General features: G+C 47.0%; 1 protein-coding gene across 2 annotated transcripts in view; it reads right to left on the bottom strand.

The window, feature by feature from the left end:
• Positions 1-1705: 1705 nt before the first annotated feature.
• PHKB (phosphorylase kinase regulatory subunit beta) overlaps positions 1706-17099 on the bottom strand; it is a 313679-nt gene continuing 298285 nt past the window's right edge. For both annotated transcript variants that reach the window (XM_073605832.1, XM_073605831.1), the window contains exons 27-31: positions 12069-12215; positions 9323-9452; positions 7336-7443; positions 6345-6485; positions 1706-2162 (exon numbers count right to left, since the gene is read on the bottom strand). In XM_073605832.1, the coding sequence (XP_073461933.1) occupies positions 2025-2162; positions 6345-6485; positions 7336-7443; positions 9323-9452; positions 12069-12215 (664 nt within the window). In that variant the 3' untranslated portion in view covers positions 1706-2024. The remainder of the gene's footprint in view (positions 2163-6344; positions 6486-7335; positions 7444-9322; positions 9453-12068; positions 12216-17099) is intronic.

Genomic DNA, 17099 nt, shown 5'->3' with positions numbered 1-17099 from the left:
TGCTTTTTGTTTGGAGGGGCGCTACACAAACACCCCCAAGAGAGCAACTCACATGCACATCGCTGGATCGGGATGCGGCTCAGGTATGTACTAGACATGTGCACTGTTGAAAAATTAGTTCGTTTTTGTGTATGTTTTTTTTTTTTTTTTCGTTTTTCGGGTTATTCGTCATGGTCGTAATTTGAAGATTTGTAGATTCGAAAATAGGAAAGAAAATTTGAAAGAATGGCTAAACTAATAAATAACCATTAAATTATAGGTATTGGAATTTCCTTTCAAAATTTGGCTGTTGGCGAACGTAATAAATACGAATTTATCCCAAGTTACGAATGTATCCGAAATAACGAATGCCGCATCTAAACAGATGGAACAAAACAAATGAATAATAATAAAAAGTATTTATTATTAATTTGTCCTGTTCCATTTGTTTAGATGCGGCATTCGTTATTGCGGATACATTCGTAACTTGGGATAAATTCATATTTATTACGTTCGCCAACAGCCAAATTTGAAAGGAAATTCCAATAGTTAGTAATAGTTCAGTTAATTAGCTGGTTATTAATTTGGATTTTCAAAGTTACGAATATTCGGAAAAATTAGTTAAAGCGGAGTTCCACCCAAAAAATGGCTTTTCGGACCCCCCCCCCCCTCCGGTGTCACATTTGGCACCTTACAGGGGGGGTGTGGGGAGCAGATACCTGTCTAATCCAGGTATTTACTCCAACTTCTGGGCATAGATAGCCGCAGTATCTGTGGCTATCTATGCCATGTCCAGCGCCTCCTCCCCGCTGTCTTCTGGGAGACACACAGGTCCCAGAAGACAGTAGGGGCCAGTGGGATCGTGCACCGCGACTCGCGCATGTGCAGTAGGGAACCGGGCTGTGAAGCCGCAAGGCTTCACTTCCTGATTCCCTTACCAAAGATGGCGATGCCTCCAACTGAGAGCCGAGGGACAGATCGGCTTCGGCTGCCGACATCGCGGGCGCCCTGGACAGGTAAGTGTCCATATTTTAAAACTCAGCAGCTGCAGCATTTGTAGCTGCTGACTTTAAAAAAAAAAAGAATTGACGGAACTCCGCTTAAAACGGGTTTTCGTTTGGATATTTCTAAATTAAGGAATTTGTTGAAATTCGTTAAACTAATTCGGAACAAAACTAACTGCACATGTCTAGTATGTACATAAGGGAGGGGGCGGGGTGCATGCAGAAGGGTAGAAAACCTTTACAACCAATTGCAATGTGCACAGGAGCAGCGGCTCTCTCTCCCTCCTCATACGCTCAAAGACAGCAGCAGGAGCCATTGGCTCCCGCTACTGTCAATCACAGCCAACGAGGAGGGGGGCGGGGCCTAGCCATGCTGTGTGTGCGTCACACAGGAGCGAGCGAGGGTACCCTCATAGCAAGTGGCTTGCTAGGTGGGAACCAGAGAAGTGGAGCATTGGGACTGGTCTGTGCAAAACCATTACACAAAGCAAGCATTACACGATTGTTATTTAGTTTTAAAAAGGGGTTTACAATCACTTTAAGGCTCCGACTGCTGTGTGGCACGGCACTTTACACAAATCTTTGCACTGAATATGGAACAAGACGATTGTCTATTGTCAAAGGAGGACCAAAAACAACTTTGATGGAAACAAAATACATTTTCCGAGGGCAAGGCCCTTTAAGTGAAGTTTTCAGCGGATGTTGGGGGTATTTGTGGTTACAAAAAAAAAAAACAAAAAAACACAGAAGAACACAAACACACTATATAGATATCTCCACAACCCTGGGCAGATCTCCCAGCTGAACACGTTGTAGAGCTGAAGCCGGAACAGCCTCTCTCTAAAGCCAAGTCAATACAAATTCTCTACTTATGCAGCATAACACCTTCTGACACACGGCATGATCTCTGCCACCCATTTGTCTTGAGTATAAAAGCTCAGGCTTTGAACACAGCCACGCTGCCACACGTCACTAAGCTCGGAACATCGTAAACCTGAGTGAGGTGTAAATGCTCTTGGGCACCCGCTGGCACCTTTCTTTTTAGCTGATGCTGCACGGGTCCTCGTTGCTTGGCTTGACCTCGGACTCCAGCAGAACGCTCATCACGGCTTTTGTCAGGTAGCTGCAGGTCCCTCTCTTGCCCAGAGGGGGGGTGTTGTAGAAGGCAGACATGTCATCCTAAGGAGAGGGGGAAACAAAGACGCATTACAACAGCGAGAAGACACGCTAAAAAAAAAAAAAAAAAGACAGGCGCTGAGAACTCTGCCTACTTTTAAGAGACCCGTTTACTAGGCCATTCATTTCAACAAAACTCTTATGTCAAAAAAGATTTTATGGAATTTAACGTGTATCTTCACAGGGCGACACTGGGGATACGCTAGTAACAATATGCCAGCGTCCTGATAGTATGGAAAAAATATGGAATAGCAAAAAATGGACTTTATAGGCACACACATAGGATAAAAAATATTTTTTTATCCTATGTGTGTGCCTATAAAGTCCATTGTTTGCTATTCCATATTTTTTTCCAAAACTCTTATACTGTAAGCTTACATGTGCCTTTTAAAAAAGAAGTACAGTGGAACCTCGGATTGCGAGTAAGACGGTCAACGAGCGTTTCACAATACGAGCACTGTATTTTCAAAAATCGTAACTCGATTTGCGAGTGTTGTCTTGCAAAATGAGCACGATTCAGGCCAAAGCGGTGTGCAGTACTGCTTTTGGCCTGAGGTGGGGGGGGGGGGTGCCGGAGCCGAGCAGAGCCAAACGTCGCCGAATGCAGCCGTTCGGGAAATGCACGAGGACACTTCGGCTGACCTCGGCAAATCTCGGGTAGGAAGTCTTTCCGAGGTTTGCCGAGGTGTCCTCGGGCCTTTTCAGCCATTCCGAGGCTCTCCGGTGACCCCCCTCCGCCTCTGACCGCATGCAGTATTGCATCTCATTGAAGTCAATGCGGAACAAATTATTTTCATTTCCACTGACTTCAATGGGAAAACTCGCTTTGATATACGAGTACTTTGGATTACGAGCATTCTCCTGGAATGGATTATGTCGTAATCCGAGGTTCCACTGTATGGGTTTGCTTTTTTTTTTTTCTTAAATCCTACTTACCTAGGTGGATGTAGCATCGGTTCCCCGCCGGCTCTAACACTGAGACCGGATCGATCAAGCACCGCTGATCGCTCGGTTCTCAGAGCTCCGTAAGCGGAGAGCTGGTAATGGTCAGCCTTTAGAACCTTTTATTGAGGTTTTTGAAAAAGAGTAACATACAAAAACAGAGCCTACTGGGCATACCCAGGCTCGGAACCTTTACACATCATAACATGACTTAGAACAGTCAAAAACATTGGTGCCCTAACTGGCACTTAGACTAAAAGTGTGTTCCTAAATCTACAGTACACCTGCAAAGTGCTTGTATTTAAACCAGTCAGGGTCAATCTTTGGGTCTTGTAACTTTAAAGTAGAGGGCGGAATGTTTAAAGGAGAAAGATCAGGGTCTGCGTTGGTGGATGGGGCTTCAGTCCAAATGTCCCACACTTTGTGGGCATCCCCTCGACAGGTAAGTGGTCTTGTATAAGAACAGATTAGTGTTGACCAGTTTTTTTCCATGCGGCAAAGGGTAGGGGCTGGAACGCGGCGCCGGGCGTGATGACGTCACTTGTGGGTTGCAACGGCGTTTCGAGCATGCGCACTGGTAGATGAGACTCAGGGTGCGCTCCTTTGTCAAGCTTGACAAGTCATCGCTCCCGGGTGCCACGTTCCAGCCCTCACCATTGGCCCGATCCAAGCCTTGTTTTTATTGCCGTGGCCCCAGAAATCCTGCTGGCTGGGATTTCTCCCCCACAGGCAGAAAAATCAGCTGTTCAGAACGCCGCTCTGCAGTGAACCCCACGCCAGTGTGGATGGACTCATGCCCTACTTCCTTAACCTCCATGTAAGTAAGTGGATAATGCACCCTTATCTCATTAAAATGTTTACAGTTCTCACCTAGAGGCACCTGTATTTTTCTTCTCATTTGAAAATGTGTTCTGGTCTGATGAAACCAAGGTTGAACTTTTTGGCCATAATTCCAAAAGATATGTTTGGTGCAAAAACAACACTGCATATCACCAAAAGAACACCATACCCACCGTGAAGCATGGTGGTGGTAGCATCATGCTTTGGGGCTGTTTTTCTCTAGCTGCAACAGAGGCCTTAGTCAAGGTAGAGGGAATTATAATTAGTTCCAAATACCAGTCAATATTGGCACAAAACCTTCAGGCCTCTGCCAGAAAGCTGAACATGAAGAGGAACTTCATCTATCAGCATGACAGCACTCCAAAGCCTACATCCAAATCCACAAAGGAATGGCTTCACCAGAAGATTAACGTTTTGGATCAGAGCCCAGACCTGAATCTCATTGAAAATCTGTGGGGGGGATCTGAAGAGGGCTGTGCACAGGAGATGTCCTCGTAATCTGACAGATTTGGAGTGTTTTTACAAAGAAGAGTGGGGCAGATATTGCCAAGTCAAGATGTCCCAGGCTGATAGACTCATCCCCAAAAAGACTGAGTGCTGGAATAGAATCAGAAGGTGCTTCAACAGAGTATTAGTGTAAGGGTGTGCAGACTTATGTAACCAGATTATTTTATTTTACTTCCCTCCACCCAAAAGATTTCAGTTTGTTGTTCAAGTTTGTACAGTTTGTAGGTCACATTAAAGGTGGAAAAAGTTCTGAAATGATTTATCTTTCTCATTTTTTTACATTACAGAATCTCCCTACTTGAGTTTTACATGTGTATCTGCTGTCTTCAGCTTTCCGCACTCTTTAGAAAGTGCATATCGTGTTTTGTAACACGATATGCTGACATTTTAATGAGTAGATCTTTTTTTATATCCATTGTATGCACTATATTGTCAAAAGTATTGGGACACCTGCCTTTACACACACATGAACTTTAATGACATCCCAGTCTTAGTCCGAAAAAGTTCAATATTGAGTTGGCTCCACCCTGTGCTGCTATAACAGCTTCAACTCTTCTGGGAAGGTTGTCCACAAGGTTTAGGAGTGTGTCTATGGGAATGTCTGACCATTCTTCCAGAAGCACATTTGTGAGGTCAGGCACTGATGTTGGACGAGAAGGCCTGGCTTGCAGTTGCCACTCTAATTCATCCCAAAGGTGTTCTATCGGGTTGAGGTCAGGACTCTGTGCAGGCCAGTAAAGTTCCTCCACCCCAAACTCTCTCATTATGGATGTTGCTTTCTGTACTGGTCCAAATCGTGGTTCCCCATGACTAAGCTCCGGGGGGGCGCTGAGTGAAACATGTTGGGGGGCGTGGCCTGACGTTGTCACTCTCATTACCATCATAGGACACTGTTGATGTGTGGCATCCGGGATTTCTCCTCGTAGTAACTACAGGAGTTGGGTCGAGCACCATCCCTTGCTAGCACTCCTGCAGTGGATGTAGCATCACCCACATTACTCCCCACAGTGATCGAACCTCAGCGGCACACTAATAAACCATGGTGGTGGAGGGGGGGATTATGGTGTGGGGGTTGGGCTTGGCTCCTTAGTTCCAGTGAAGGGAACTCTTAAGGCGTCAGCATACCAAGACATTTTGGACAATTTCATGCTCCCAACTTTGTGGGAACAGTTTGGGGATGGCCCCTTCCTGTTCCAACATGATTGCTCACCAGTGCACAAAGAAAGGTCCACAAAGACATGGATGAGGGAGGTTGGGGTGGAGGAACTTGACTGGCCTGCACAGAGTCCGATAGAAAACCTTTGGGATGAATTACAGCGGAGACTGCGAGCCAGGCCTTCTCGTCCAACATCAGTGCCTGACCTCACAAATGCGCTTCTGGAAGAATGGTCAAACATTCCCATAGACACACTTCTAAACCTTGTGGACAGCCTTCCCAGAAGAGTTGAAGCTGTTATAGCTGTAAAGGGCGGGGCCAACTCAAGATTGAACCCTATGGACTAAGACTGGGATGCCATTAAAGCTCCTGTGTGTGTAAAGGCAGGTGTCCCAATACTTTTGACAATACAGTGTATTTTGCTCTGTGAGAATAAACCTAAAATACTGCCATGTAAATGTGCTAATAATACAATTGACAAATCTAGGTTTGCTTTATGACAGGCTCTCTAGGTAAACGCCCTCTTGTTGATCTTCTGCCGTGTTTTCCCATCTCTCCCGGTGTGACCTCCTCCCAAAATCACAGCGAGAATGTAACGCTGCTGAGACACGCAGGAGACTGGCCCAAATTTAATTTTGTGCGCTGCGCTCTATCTGCTGAGATTTTTATTTTTTTTTTTTATCAGATCACTTGGCGGGAGAGACGGTGACCTTGAGACGGTGATTGCCGTCCCGGCTCACCTGTTTTTCCGCTCCCTGAAGCCGGCTCTGGTCTCGCTGAAAATCATTAAATGCCTCTTTCACCAGTTTGTCCAAATCGACTCTCTCCTGAAACTCAAATTCCGGGTTTCTTTCCAGGATGACGGAAACGATCATCAGAAGCTGAGAAAGGACAAAAAGGAAAAAAACGTATTTAGGTTAGTTGGAATCCTGTACACCGAGGCGTTCTCTGTCTGCATGGGGGGAGGGGGAGATTGTCAGAAAGCAAAAACGATCGTTATACAGGGGCTGGTTTACAAAAAAAAAAAACTCAAACCAGTGTGGAGATGGCGATTACAGCAAGTGCTGTGTCTGATATGAACACACATTGTACTTGATGCTGAAACTGCTGTTTACAGGATGTTGTCAAGTCCTAATGAAAAGTGTCACACTGCCACTAAGTACAGCCAGGTGACACTGATGACCTGCAGCACAGGACCCAATCACCTCCATAGTTTTGTCTGTGCTCCTAATACTGACCGACAGCTTAACCGATTCAGCCCTGGAAGATTTACCCCCATATTGGCCTAAATATGATGCAAACATTTTTTTGTTATTTATTGGATGTGTTTTATAGCAGAAAGAAAAAAAATAGCGCCCAAAAAATAAAAACAGCAGAGGTGATCAAATATCACCTATTTTTGTGGGGAAAAAAATGACATCAATTTTATTTGGGTACAACGTGGCACGAAAGCGCAATTGTCAGTTAAAGTAACACAGTGCCGTATGACAAAAAACGGCCTGGTCATGAAGGGGGGGGGGCGGTAAATCTTCCGGAGGTCAAATGGATTTAAAGCATCCTAATCACATCTGTCAGCAAGCTGCACTGCGGTGCCATTCAGAATAAACCGCACGGCACCGATGCACGTAACATGCGATGGGCGTCACCGCAGTGCAATAGCGTGGATTGAGATATTGTTACAATGATTAGAAAAATAGCACAATGTGTTCATTATAAAACAGGAGCTATTACCTCCACCACGATCTGGCGATATTCGGGTTGTGCGATGTTCTGCAGCATGTCCTCCACCAGCAGAGAAAAGTTCATCTCGTACATTGTCATGTCAGAGAGGGTGGGTTGCTGTACGGAGAATAAAGAGATTATAGTTGGTGAGAACGTTCCACACCGACCTGTACAACCTACTTAGGGCTGCAGAATTAGAATCTACCGACCCCGACATAAGCAACACAACCACTCTATAAATGTTTTTTTTTCTTTTTTTTCCAGGACCGGATCGTACTATTCATTTGTGATCGACCTAGTTGAGTACTGTTCTGTTCGTCATACTCTTTTTACATGACCTCCTGGGAGGCAGTAAACATAGGTGGTTGAGCTGTGGTTTCATGTGTTCATGATCTTCTCACTAGCTCTTCATTTTCCTTGTGCTCCCCCCCATACCCGCCCCCCGGGTGGCCCTGTATGCCAGGGATATGCAATGAGCGGACCTCCAGCTGTTGCAATACTACAAGTCCCATCATGCCTCTGGGTGTCATCTCTGGATTGGATTGTTTGGTATACCATTACAATTGTATGTACCATTTAGATACTATCACCATTGTATCTTGATTTTTTTTTTTTTTTTCAGATTTATTACATTGCTGCCTCCTTCACTCCCCACTCCTGAAGAAGCTGTATATTCCACAAAACACGTTGAGAATTGGGAGTCCTTCCCCTTGGACAGACACTGTGGAATGTGACCTAGTTATGTATTGTAATAGGTGTTCATGGGGATGTGAGAAGTCCATCTAGGACAGGAATCTCCAAACGACGGCCCTCCAGTTGTTGTGGAACTACACGTCCCATGAGGCATTGTAAACCTCTGCCATTCACAGACAGGACCAGGCATGATGGGTATTGTAGTTCCTGAACAGCTGGAGGGCCATAGTTTGGAGGCCCCTAGTCTAGGGGACATATATGTTATATATTGAGACAAATTAGAGTTTTTTTTTTTTTTTAACCACTTGCCACCCAGTGGGTAAAAAAAGTATTGAACACATCACCATTTTTCTAGGTAAATAGATTTCTTTTTTTTTTTGCTTACAAACTTTTTATTGTAAAATAAAAATAATAAAAAGATACAAACATGTATGATATTTAAATCATAATAAAAAATGTGATTAAAAAAAGGATAAACACAATATACAAATAGTTTGTATAATTGAATATTTCGAAAGGAAATAAAATAATATGATATATTAACCACTTACTTCGGTACTTTGACTGCTGCCATAACCCCGGTATTTTCTGCAACGGCGGCCAGTCCTCCTTAGGATAAAAGTGGTCTCTGCGGCAGTGAGACCACTATTATCGGCGGCAGTAAAGGTGCCCCCCCCCCACTTCCCGCCGCGCTCCGGTCGTCCCCTCCGCTTACCGGAGCCGTATACAGCGCTCCCAAACCGCCCTAAAGATGCTGTTTGTAAGACTTTTTCAAATGTCCCGCAAGCGCACCGCCCCAGTGTGAAGGCACCCATTACAATGAATGGGAGGCAGTTTTCAGGCGCTATTTCGAGTGCATAACGCCTAAAAACTGCCTCACTGTGAAAGGGGTTTAAAAGTCCATCATGCCCCAATTATTCTTTTGCTCTGCACTACTGATTTAATAAGCAATGTTAGACGTTATCATACCGCTTATGAACTTTGAGCTGTGTATGAACTCACCAGGAGGCACATTGCCCTCAATCGATGCTCTACTTGTATAACGGTTCACTATGCTGTCTTCATAACATAGACCAGGGATATGCAATTAGCGGACCTCCAGTTGTTGTAGAACTACAAGTCCCATGAGGCATAGCAAGACTCTGACAGCCACAAGCATGACACCCAGAGGCAGAGGCATGATGGGACTTGTAGTTTTGCAACAGCTGGAGGTCCGCTAATTGCATATCCCTGACATAGACCATGTTACAGAACATACTGTATAATAAAGTAATACAGCATACAATATAATACAGGAGGTTACCTGTGGCAGGAACTTGCCGGACACTATGATCCCGCTGGGTGTCCTCTCCAGGATTTGCCACACTCGGTCATAAAAGCCGGATGGATTCCTATTCAGGGAGCCGTCTATCTGCCTGCGGTTCAGCCAACACCTAAAAATGACAGAACAACCAACACTGATTGCACAGATCCATCAGAAAAATGAATAATAAATGTCGAATGATTTACAGGAGAGCATTCTGTGAGAAGCGGTCTGATCTAACAGCACTGCTAAATTATGAATAAGAAAATAAAAGGGGATGGCGTGCTTTAATTTATGTGCTTCATAATGGTTTGTTTAGAAGAGAATTTAAGAGGCTTACTAATGTTTTCACGTGAGACGTGTGCACTGTATCTGTTATCAATATGCTATAAAACTTTCTTTCTGGGTGAAGTTTGTAATTATCTTTCATGGAAGCAGCCAAATGTGTCCATCACATATGCAGGTTCTGCTTCCTACTCAGGATGCTTTATGATTCATTGTGATTTACGACTCCTCTCTTTCTAGGCAAGTCAATTAGTTTGATCACTCCAGAAACATTAAAGGGTAGAGTTCACTTCTACAGAAAAATCTGTAAGGTAAACTTACACAGGGCGCCCTCCTCATTCCCCCCCCCCCGGTCCCGCTGACCTGTTTCACGGTGATCACCTGTTCTGGGCCCCGGTATAGCCGCTTCAGGGGTCCGGGGCTTAGAAATCCCCTTGGCATTCATGCGCCTTCTTCTACCCTGACAGGATGGGCTACGCAGGTTCTGATTGGTCGGCGCCACCCATGTGACAGCGCCGACCGTTTAGCATGTTCCGAAACGACCCACCTGACTGGGTACATTTTGGAGATTCAGTTGCGGGGATTTCTAAGCCCCTGACATGGTTATATCGGGGCTCATAATGGGAGATCGCCGCGATCCAGATCAGTGGGACTGGGGGGGCCTGTGTAAGTTCACATTACAGAAAAATCTGTAAGGTTAACTAGTAGTGCCCCGCCGTCTGCGTCAGCGGAAGGAGTAGTGCCCCGCCGTCTGCGTCAGCGGAAGAAGTAGTGCCCCGCCGTCTGCGTCAGCGGAAGGAGTTGTGCCCCGCCGTCTGCGTCAGCGGAAGGAGTTGTGCCCCGCCGTCTGCGTCAGCGGAAGGAGTTGTGCCCCGCCGTCTGCGTCAGCGGAAGGAGTTGTGCCCCGCCGTCTGCGTCAGCGGAAGGAGTTGTGCCCCGCCGTCTGCGTCAGCGGAAGGAGTTGTGCCCCGCCGTCTGCGTCAGCGGAAGGAGTTGTGCCCCGCCGTCTGCGTCAGCGGAAGGAGTTGTGCCCCGCCGTCTGCGTCAGCGGAAGGAGTTGTGCCCCGCCGTCTGCGTCAGCGGAAGGAGTTGTGCCCCGCCGTCTGCGTCAGCGGAAGGAGTTGTGCCCCGTCGTCTGCGTCAGCGGAAGGAGTTGTGCCCCGTCGTCTGCGTCAGCGGAAGGAGTTGTGCCCCGTCGTCTGCGTCAGCGGAAGGAGTTGTGCCCCGTCGTCTGCGTCAGCGGAAGGAGTTGTGCCCCGTCGTCTGCGTCAGCGGAAGGAGTTGTGCCCCGTCGTCTGCGTCAGCGGAAGGAGTTGTGCCCCGTCGTCTGCGTCAGCGGAAGGAGTTGTGCCCCGTCGTCTGCGTCAGCGGAAGGAGTTGTGCCCCGTCGTCTGCGTCAGCGGAAGGAGTTGTGCCCCGTCGTCTGCGTCAGCGGAAGGAGTTGTGCCCCGTCGTCTGCGTCAGCGGAAGGAGTTGTGCCCCGTCGTCTGCGTCAGCGGAAGGAGTTGTGCCCCGTCGTCTGCGTCAGCGGAAGGAGTTGTGCCCCGTCGTCTGCGTCAGCGGAAGGAGTTGTGCCCCGTCGTCTGCGTCAGCGGAAGGAGTTGTGCCCCGTCGTCTGCGTCAGCGGAAGGAGTTGTGCCCCGTCGTCTGCGTCAGCGGAAGGAGTTGTGCCCCGTCGTCTGCGTCAGCGGAAGGAGTTGTGCCCCGTCGTCTGCGTCAGCGGAAGGAGTTGTGCCCCGTCGTCTGCGTCAGCGGAAGGAGTTGTGCCCCGTCGTCTGCGTCAGCGGAAGGAGTTGTGCCCCGTCGTCTGCGTCAGCGGAAGGAGTTGTGCCCCGTCGTCTGCGTCAGCGGAAGGAGTTGTGCCCCGTCGTCTGCGTCAGCGGAAGGAGTTGTGCCCCGTCGTCTGCGTCAGCGGAAGGAGTTGTGCCCCGTCGTCTGCGTCAGCGGAAGGAGTTGTGCCCCGTCGTCTGCGTCAGCGGAAGGAGTTGTGCCCCGTCGTCTGCGTCAGCGGAAGGAGTTGTGCCCCGTCGTCTGCGTCAGCGGAAGGAGTTGTGCCCCGTCGTCTGCGTCAGCGGAAGGAGTTGTGCCCCGTCGTCTGCGTCAGCGGAAGGAGTTGTGCCCCGTCGTCTGCGTCAGCGGAAGGAGTTGTGCCCCGTCGTCTGCGTCAGCGGAAGGAGTTGTGCCCCGTCGTCTGCGTCAGCAGTAGTGCCCCATCGTCTGCGTCAGCGGAAGGAGTAGTGCCTCATTGTTGGTGTTAGTGGAAGGAGTTGTGGCCTATTGTTGGTGTCAGTGTTAGGAATAGTGCCCCACTGGCCAGATGAAGGCAAGCAAAGGGCCACAATCTGGCGCGCGGGCCGCAGTTTGGAGACCACTGGTATAATGTATGGCCAGCCTTAGTAGGAAACTGATCTTAGAACACTGATGTACACACGTAAGATGACTGACTGTGTTCTGTTCTCACCTTCCAGACTGCTGTGGCTTTAGAATACAAAGGAGAAGCTGCTTGATTTCACCTGGAGACAGCTGATAGATATCGGTCTCCGACTGTTCCCCACCGCGCATCTGGTTGCGAATCTGGAGCTCGTATCTCATGGCGTGAACGATCCAGCTAGAAGGAAGATAGGGACGCATGTCAGACACACACATGACCAACAGATGGTTAATTATGTCTCATGTATTGAGATAAAAAGGTGACATTGCTCATTTGCTGCTTTGGCATGACTACTCGGAACTCATGGGACTGCTGTTATTGCCCCTGGCACGATACTGGCAGCATGCGACTACATAAAAAGATCATATCTGTTAAGTTTGCATCGTAGTGAATTGCTTCATCTAACACAGACCAGGATCTTAGAAAAATCTTTAGATGCCAGATCTGCAGGTGTAATGGCAGCTTTGTTCCTGGCTTCAGATTCAGAAAAAAAAAAAAACTTCTCTCAAAATGATAACACTATGTCATGCAATCAGGCTGCAGATGGATTTCACATAATACTGAACGCTAACCGAGCTAATGAGCTCAATAATCAATTGGAATTTCACTAATCACCTCGCTGTAGTCATGTACACATAGTTAGCAAAGGAGACATCTGGGACAGTTCTGGGAAAACTCCAGTCAATTAGAGCAGAAGACGTGAACGCAGAATATATTCGTTTATTGAAATGATTCAAGGTTTCCGCTCAGCCCGGGGCAGCTGGACTCTGTATGGCTTCTGCTAATGAACAAAACTCACTAGTAGTTACTGCAGATCTGTAGCTTCAAACCTCCTGGGGCTGAGCCGGAAAATGTGATGCAACAGCAGAAACTGCATACGGTACGGGTTCTTAGCCGCTGCTATGTACAGCCCAGGGGTGACTCAATGGCTTCCTGGGGTGATTCTTGCTGTTGTAAATACATCATAACAGATTAGAGTTTTTAGAAAAAGCAAATCGTGTCGAAAACAGATATTTGTATCGAGATTTAAAGGAGAAGTAGGGCCAAACTCAGGTTCAGCCGATATCGGGCTAAAGTCCGCTATTGGCTGACGCCACTCAGCCTGTCCAGACTCTAGAGCAGGGGTCTCCAAACTATGGCCCTCCAGTTGTTCAGAAACTACAATTCCCATCATGCCTAGTCATGTCTGTGAATGTCAGAGTTTTACAATGCCTCATGGGATGTGTAGTTCTGCAACAGCTGGAGGGTCATAGTTTGGAGAACCCTACGTCTAGAAGGACCCCGACTTTAAAGTGATATTAAAGTCTTGCTTTTACTGTTAAAAAATAATAAACATGTCATACTTACCTGGTTTTGCACAGAGCAGCCCCAATCCTACTCTTCTCAGCGCTCCTAGCCCCTCCCTCCTTCCTGAGTGGCCCCACAGCAAGCAGCTTGCTATGGGGGGCACCCGAGCTGAGGCTCTGTGTGTCTATTCAGACACAGAGCCGCAGCTCAGCCCAGCCCCCTCTCTCCTCGTTGGCGTGTTTCGTCATTGTTATATGACGAAACGCGTGTCGGGCGGACGAGACGTGCTGACGCCATTGCGTTTGGTGCTTCTGAGCGAACGGGCGTTCGCAAGCCTATCCTTGCTGATTTTAACGGTGCTTCTTGTAAGTATGTTTTTCCTTATTTCATTAAATATTATCAGATTTACACTAAGCAGAGCTTCCTTTTCTCATTTTTTTGGGTGACATTTGGTATCCATCCATGTATTTTGCTCGATCGAGCTACCCGTCCACCGGCTGCCCATCTCTCCTCTACTGTGCTGATGTAATTGGAGTTGTTGTCCTGATCCCCTGGATAAAGGCCCTGGCTGGGTATATAGCCACAAGCTCAATTAGCTTGCCTTTTGGTAAGCGTGCATTTGGTGTTTGCCGCTTTTTGGTGGTGGAAGATCAAGTCTTATTTATTCACCTATTTTAGCACTATTTCAAGAATCACGGACTGTTTTCAAATTTATTTGAGTTATTCTAAGTTTTGGACTTTTTCACTTTTATCCTCTATTTTTCACATTCACTATGTAACTAGAGTCTTAGGTTTCATTATTCATCAATCATTTTTAAATATTGTCTTAATTAGTATCTATTAGTACCAGCGCAGCTATTTTTGTTTTTTGAATGCGCATATATACAGAACAGATCATAGAACTGTGCACAGAATTAGGACCCTGTGTGTATCTACACGAGCACAAGAACGTGAGCATTAGCGTGCTGATGAGCGCCAGCGTGCAAGTTTGCTCGACTTTGGCACCCAGTGGCCTATTTAAAGCCATACAGAACTCTGAATCATTGCTTGGTGGTCGTCGGCTCTTTCTGCCTGTGACCTGATCCTGTGTACTTCCGTAGCCAGACCCGGCTTGTTGACTATGCTCGTTCCTGAACCCCTGTTGCTGACTCCGGCTTGTGACCCCCCCCAACCTTGCCTTCTTCCTGCTGTTCTGGTATCTCCTCTGCCTGGTTGATACTGACTATTCCCTGGCTTTGACTCTCCTCCTGGTTCCTGATTCTGCACTTCTGCTGCTCGATTGTTGCAGACTCCCGTCTATCTGACCACACATCCGAGATCCTGCATCTGCTAGCTTGCTTGCTGCAGCTTCACATCTTCCACCAGATCTCCTGACCTGGATTTCCCGCGGGCCCTCATGCCACTCTGTGCCCTGTTATACCCTGTCATCATCCTCTCTTTCATTCAGCCTCAACTAGGTACATGACACCACCCCAAAATAATCCTGCCCTTTTCTTCTCATTATTTTATTAGCATACCCAGGATATTATGAAAAAAGTTGGGTGGCTTCAACTAAATGTTGGACACAAAGAAGAGCAGCGCCAATCTAAGTGCAGCAATAATAAAACATTTTATTCCAAGGTAGACAATTGGGAAACTCACAAGATCATAGATGTGTCAGCGCATTGGAATGATTACAGAGGTTCATCCACTCATAGGGGAAGGCGGTCGGCTCGCAGGTGAAGAGGCTAACGCTGGTGGCTCCCAGCGCTTCCAGGCACTCAGAATGGCAATGCACGTCACTTCCGGTTGGAGGAGGAGTGGGGAGGACCGCGCATTTGGAGTATGCGTGCTCCTTCATCAGGCTCCGAAGAGCCTGATGAAGGAGCACGCATGCAGAGCCCCTTGCAGCTTTTTACGAGCCGGCACCTGTCCTCAGTCAGCACACCTGAGACCACCATTATACTTTTGTGCTGCACATGAACTATCCTACATGGACTCCCTGTGTAAAGTGAAAAGAGAGTATTTAATTACCCGCACTCTCTCTGACCAGCGAAATGTTGGGCAGACCGTCCCTTTAAAAATCAATGGCTACTTGTAACTTTCACTTACAGGAGGAACCTTCAACTTCTATAAAAAGGGTAATAAAATAAAAATATATTTTCATTGTATCTGCTTTTTGCCATTGGATGCACATTTGCAATTAAAGATGCAAACTGTATCCAATGCCGACTCCTTCCCTCCATTCACTTCCTAATTCTCTCTGCTGCTGTAAAGGATTTTTAATATTCAGTGCAGGCATTGCTGCAACTTACAGTTGGAAAATAAACAGATCATGTGTATACATCCTGATATTAACAGTACAAAAACATTCAGAAGTTTAAATGGCAGACACAAGTCAGTCTGGGTACCTTACATCTCCAGGTGAATTCTACACAGATTAATTCCACATATGTCTTGTTATTGATATATATGTTGTGTTAAGAGAGTTCAGTGATTCTAATTAATTTGCTGTGAATAATGAGTAAAGTATTTAAAGCTGCATTTTCAAGCGGAAAATTGATTTTTCAGTAAGCCACGGTGTTTGTTTATACAGAAGAGAAATAGGTGAGATGAACCACCAACATCAATAATGACGAGCCTTCTGTGTTATCACATTAATAACAAATAAATAGGATTTTTTGTACTTTGGTTTCCATTAAGGGACACAGGAAGTCTTCCACCTTCAGGTTATACTGCCACCTAGAGGAAGACTGGACAATGGCAAACCAACCCAGGGCATAAACCAGGGGCGGCCTGTCCATTAAGGGTGCACGGGCGCCCCCCCCCCCTCCCCATTCATGCGTCTGGCCCACATGCAGGATGCATGGTTGTGAATCACCTGATTAGAGATAGAGGCTCTAATAGGCTTCAAAATAGGGTGGGCTTGGGGCGCAAGGACTGTGAACTGAGCCCACCCAGGTCTGTTACAATAGCAAATGAATATTCGCTATTGTAACACTGATCCTCCTCCCGGCCAATCAGGAATCGGGTGATTGGTCTTGAGACCAATCACCCAATTGGCTGAAAGGACAGGTGAACCTATTGGACGCCTAGGAGGAGACGCACGGCGGAAGCTGCCATGATTGATAGATAGATAGATAGATAGATAGATAGATAGATAGATAGATAGATAGATAGATAGATAGATAGGACAGGGGATCTGCTGCCCGCCACCCAGATGGGGTAAGTGCCCGACCGACCTGCAGACAGCGATCGGGGGAGGTGGGGGGCGGAGGATTGTGCTGCCGTCTGCCCGGGGGTGGGGTGGGGGGGGGTGTTTGTTCGTGCCCCACCAAAAAAAAAAAAAAAAAAAAAAAAAAAAACACCAGCCTCCACTGGCATAAACCCTTCTACTACCAACATGCCTCAGTTTTGTGAGCATGATCATAAACACAGACGGGTGGAACCTGTGTCCCTCAATAGATTAAAAGGAAAGGATTTTATGGTACAAAAAAAAGTTTTCTTTTTTTCTTATCCATTAAGACACACAGAGGAAAGTCTTAAACTTTTGGAAATGCCTGCAGTCTAAAGAAACAACTGGAGGACATTACACCATAAGCTAGCATCAGATGAGGCAGAAACTTCTACCTGGTAGAATCTAGAGAACATATGAACGGACAACCAGGGGGAAGTCTTATAAATCTGGGAAACAGTTGCCTGATGCTGTAAAGCCCAAGAGGCTCCCACAGACCTGGTGGAATGAGCAGTAAAAAGAAAGGGGAAATTTTGACCCTTGAGGCCATAAATGTAAAG

Source organism: Aquarana catesbeiana, linkage group LG11 (assembly GCF_042186555.1).
Source record: "Aquarana catesbeiana isolate 2022-GZ linkage group LG11, ASM4218655v1, whole genome shotgun sequence".
NCBI classification, from domain to species: Eukaryota; Metazoa; Chordata; class Amphibia; order Anura; family Ranidae; genus Aquarana; species Aquarana catesbeiana.
This window is presented reverse-complemented; position numbering and strand designations above follow the sequence as displayed.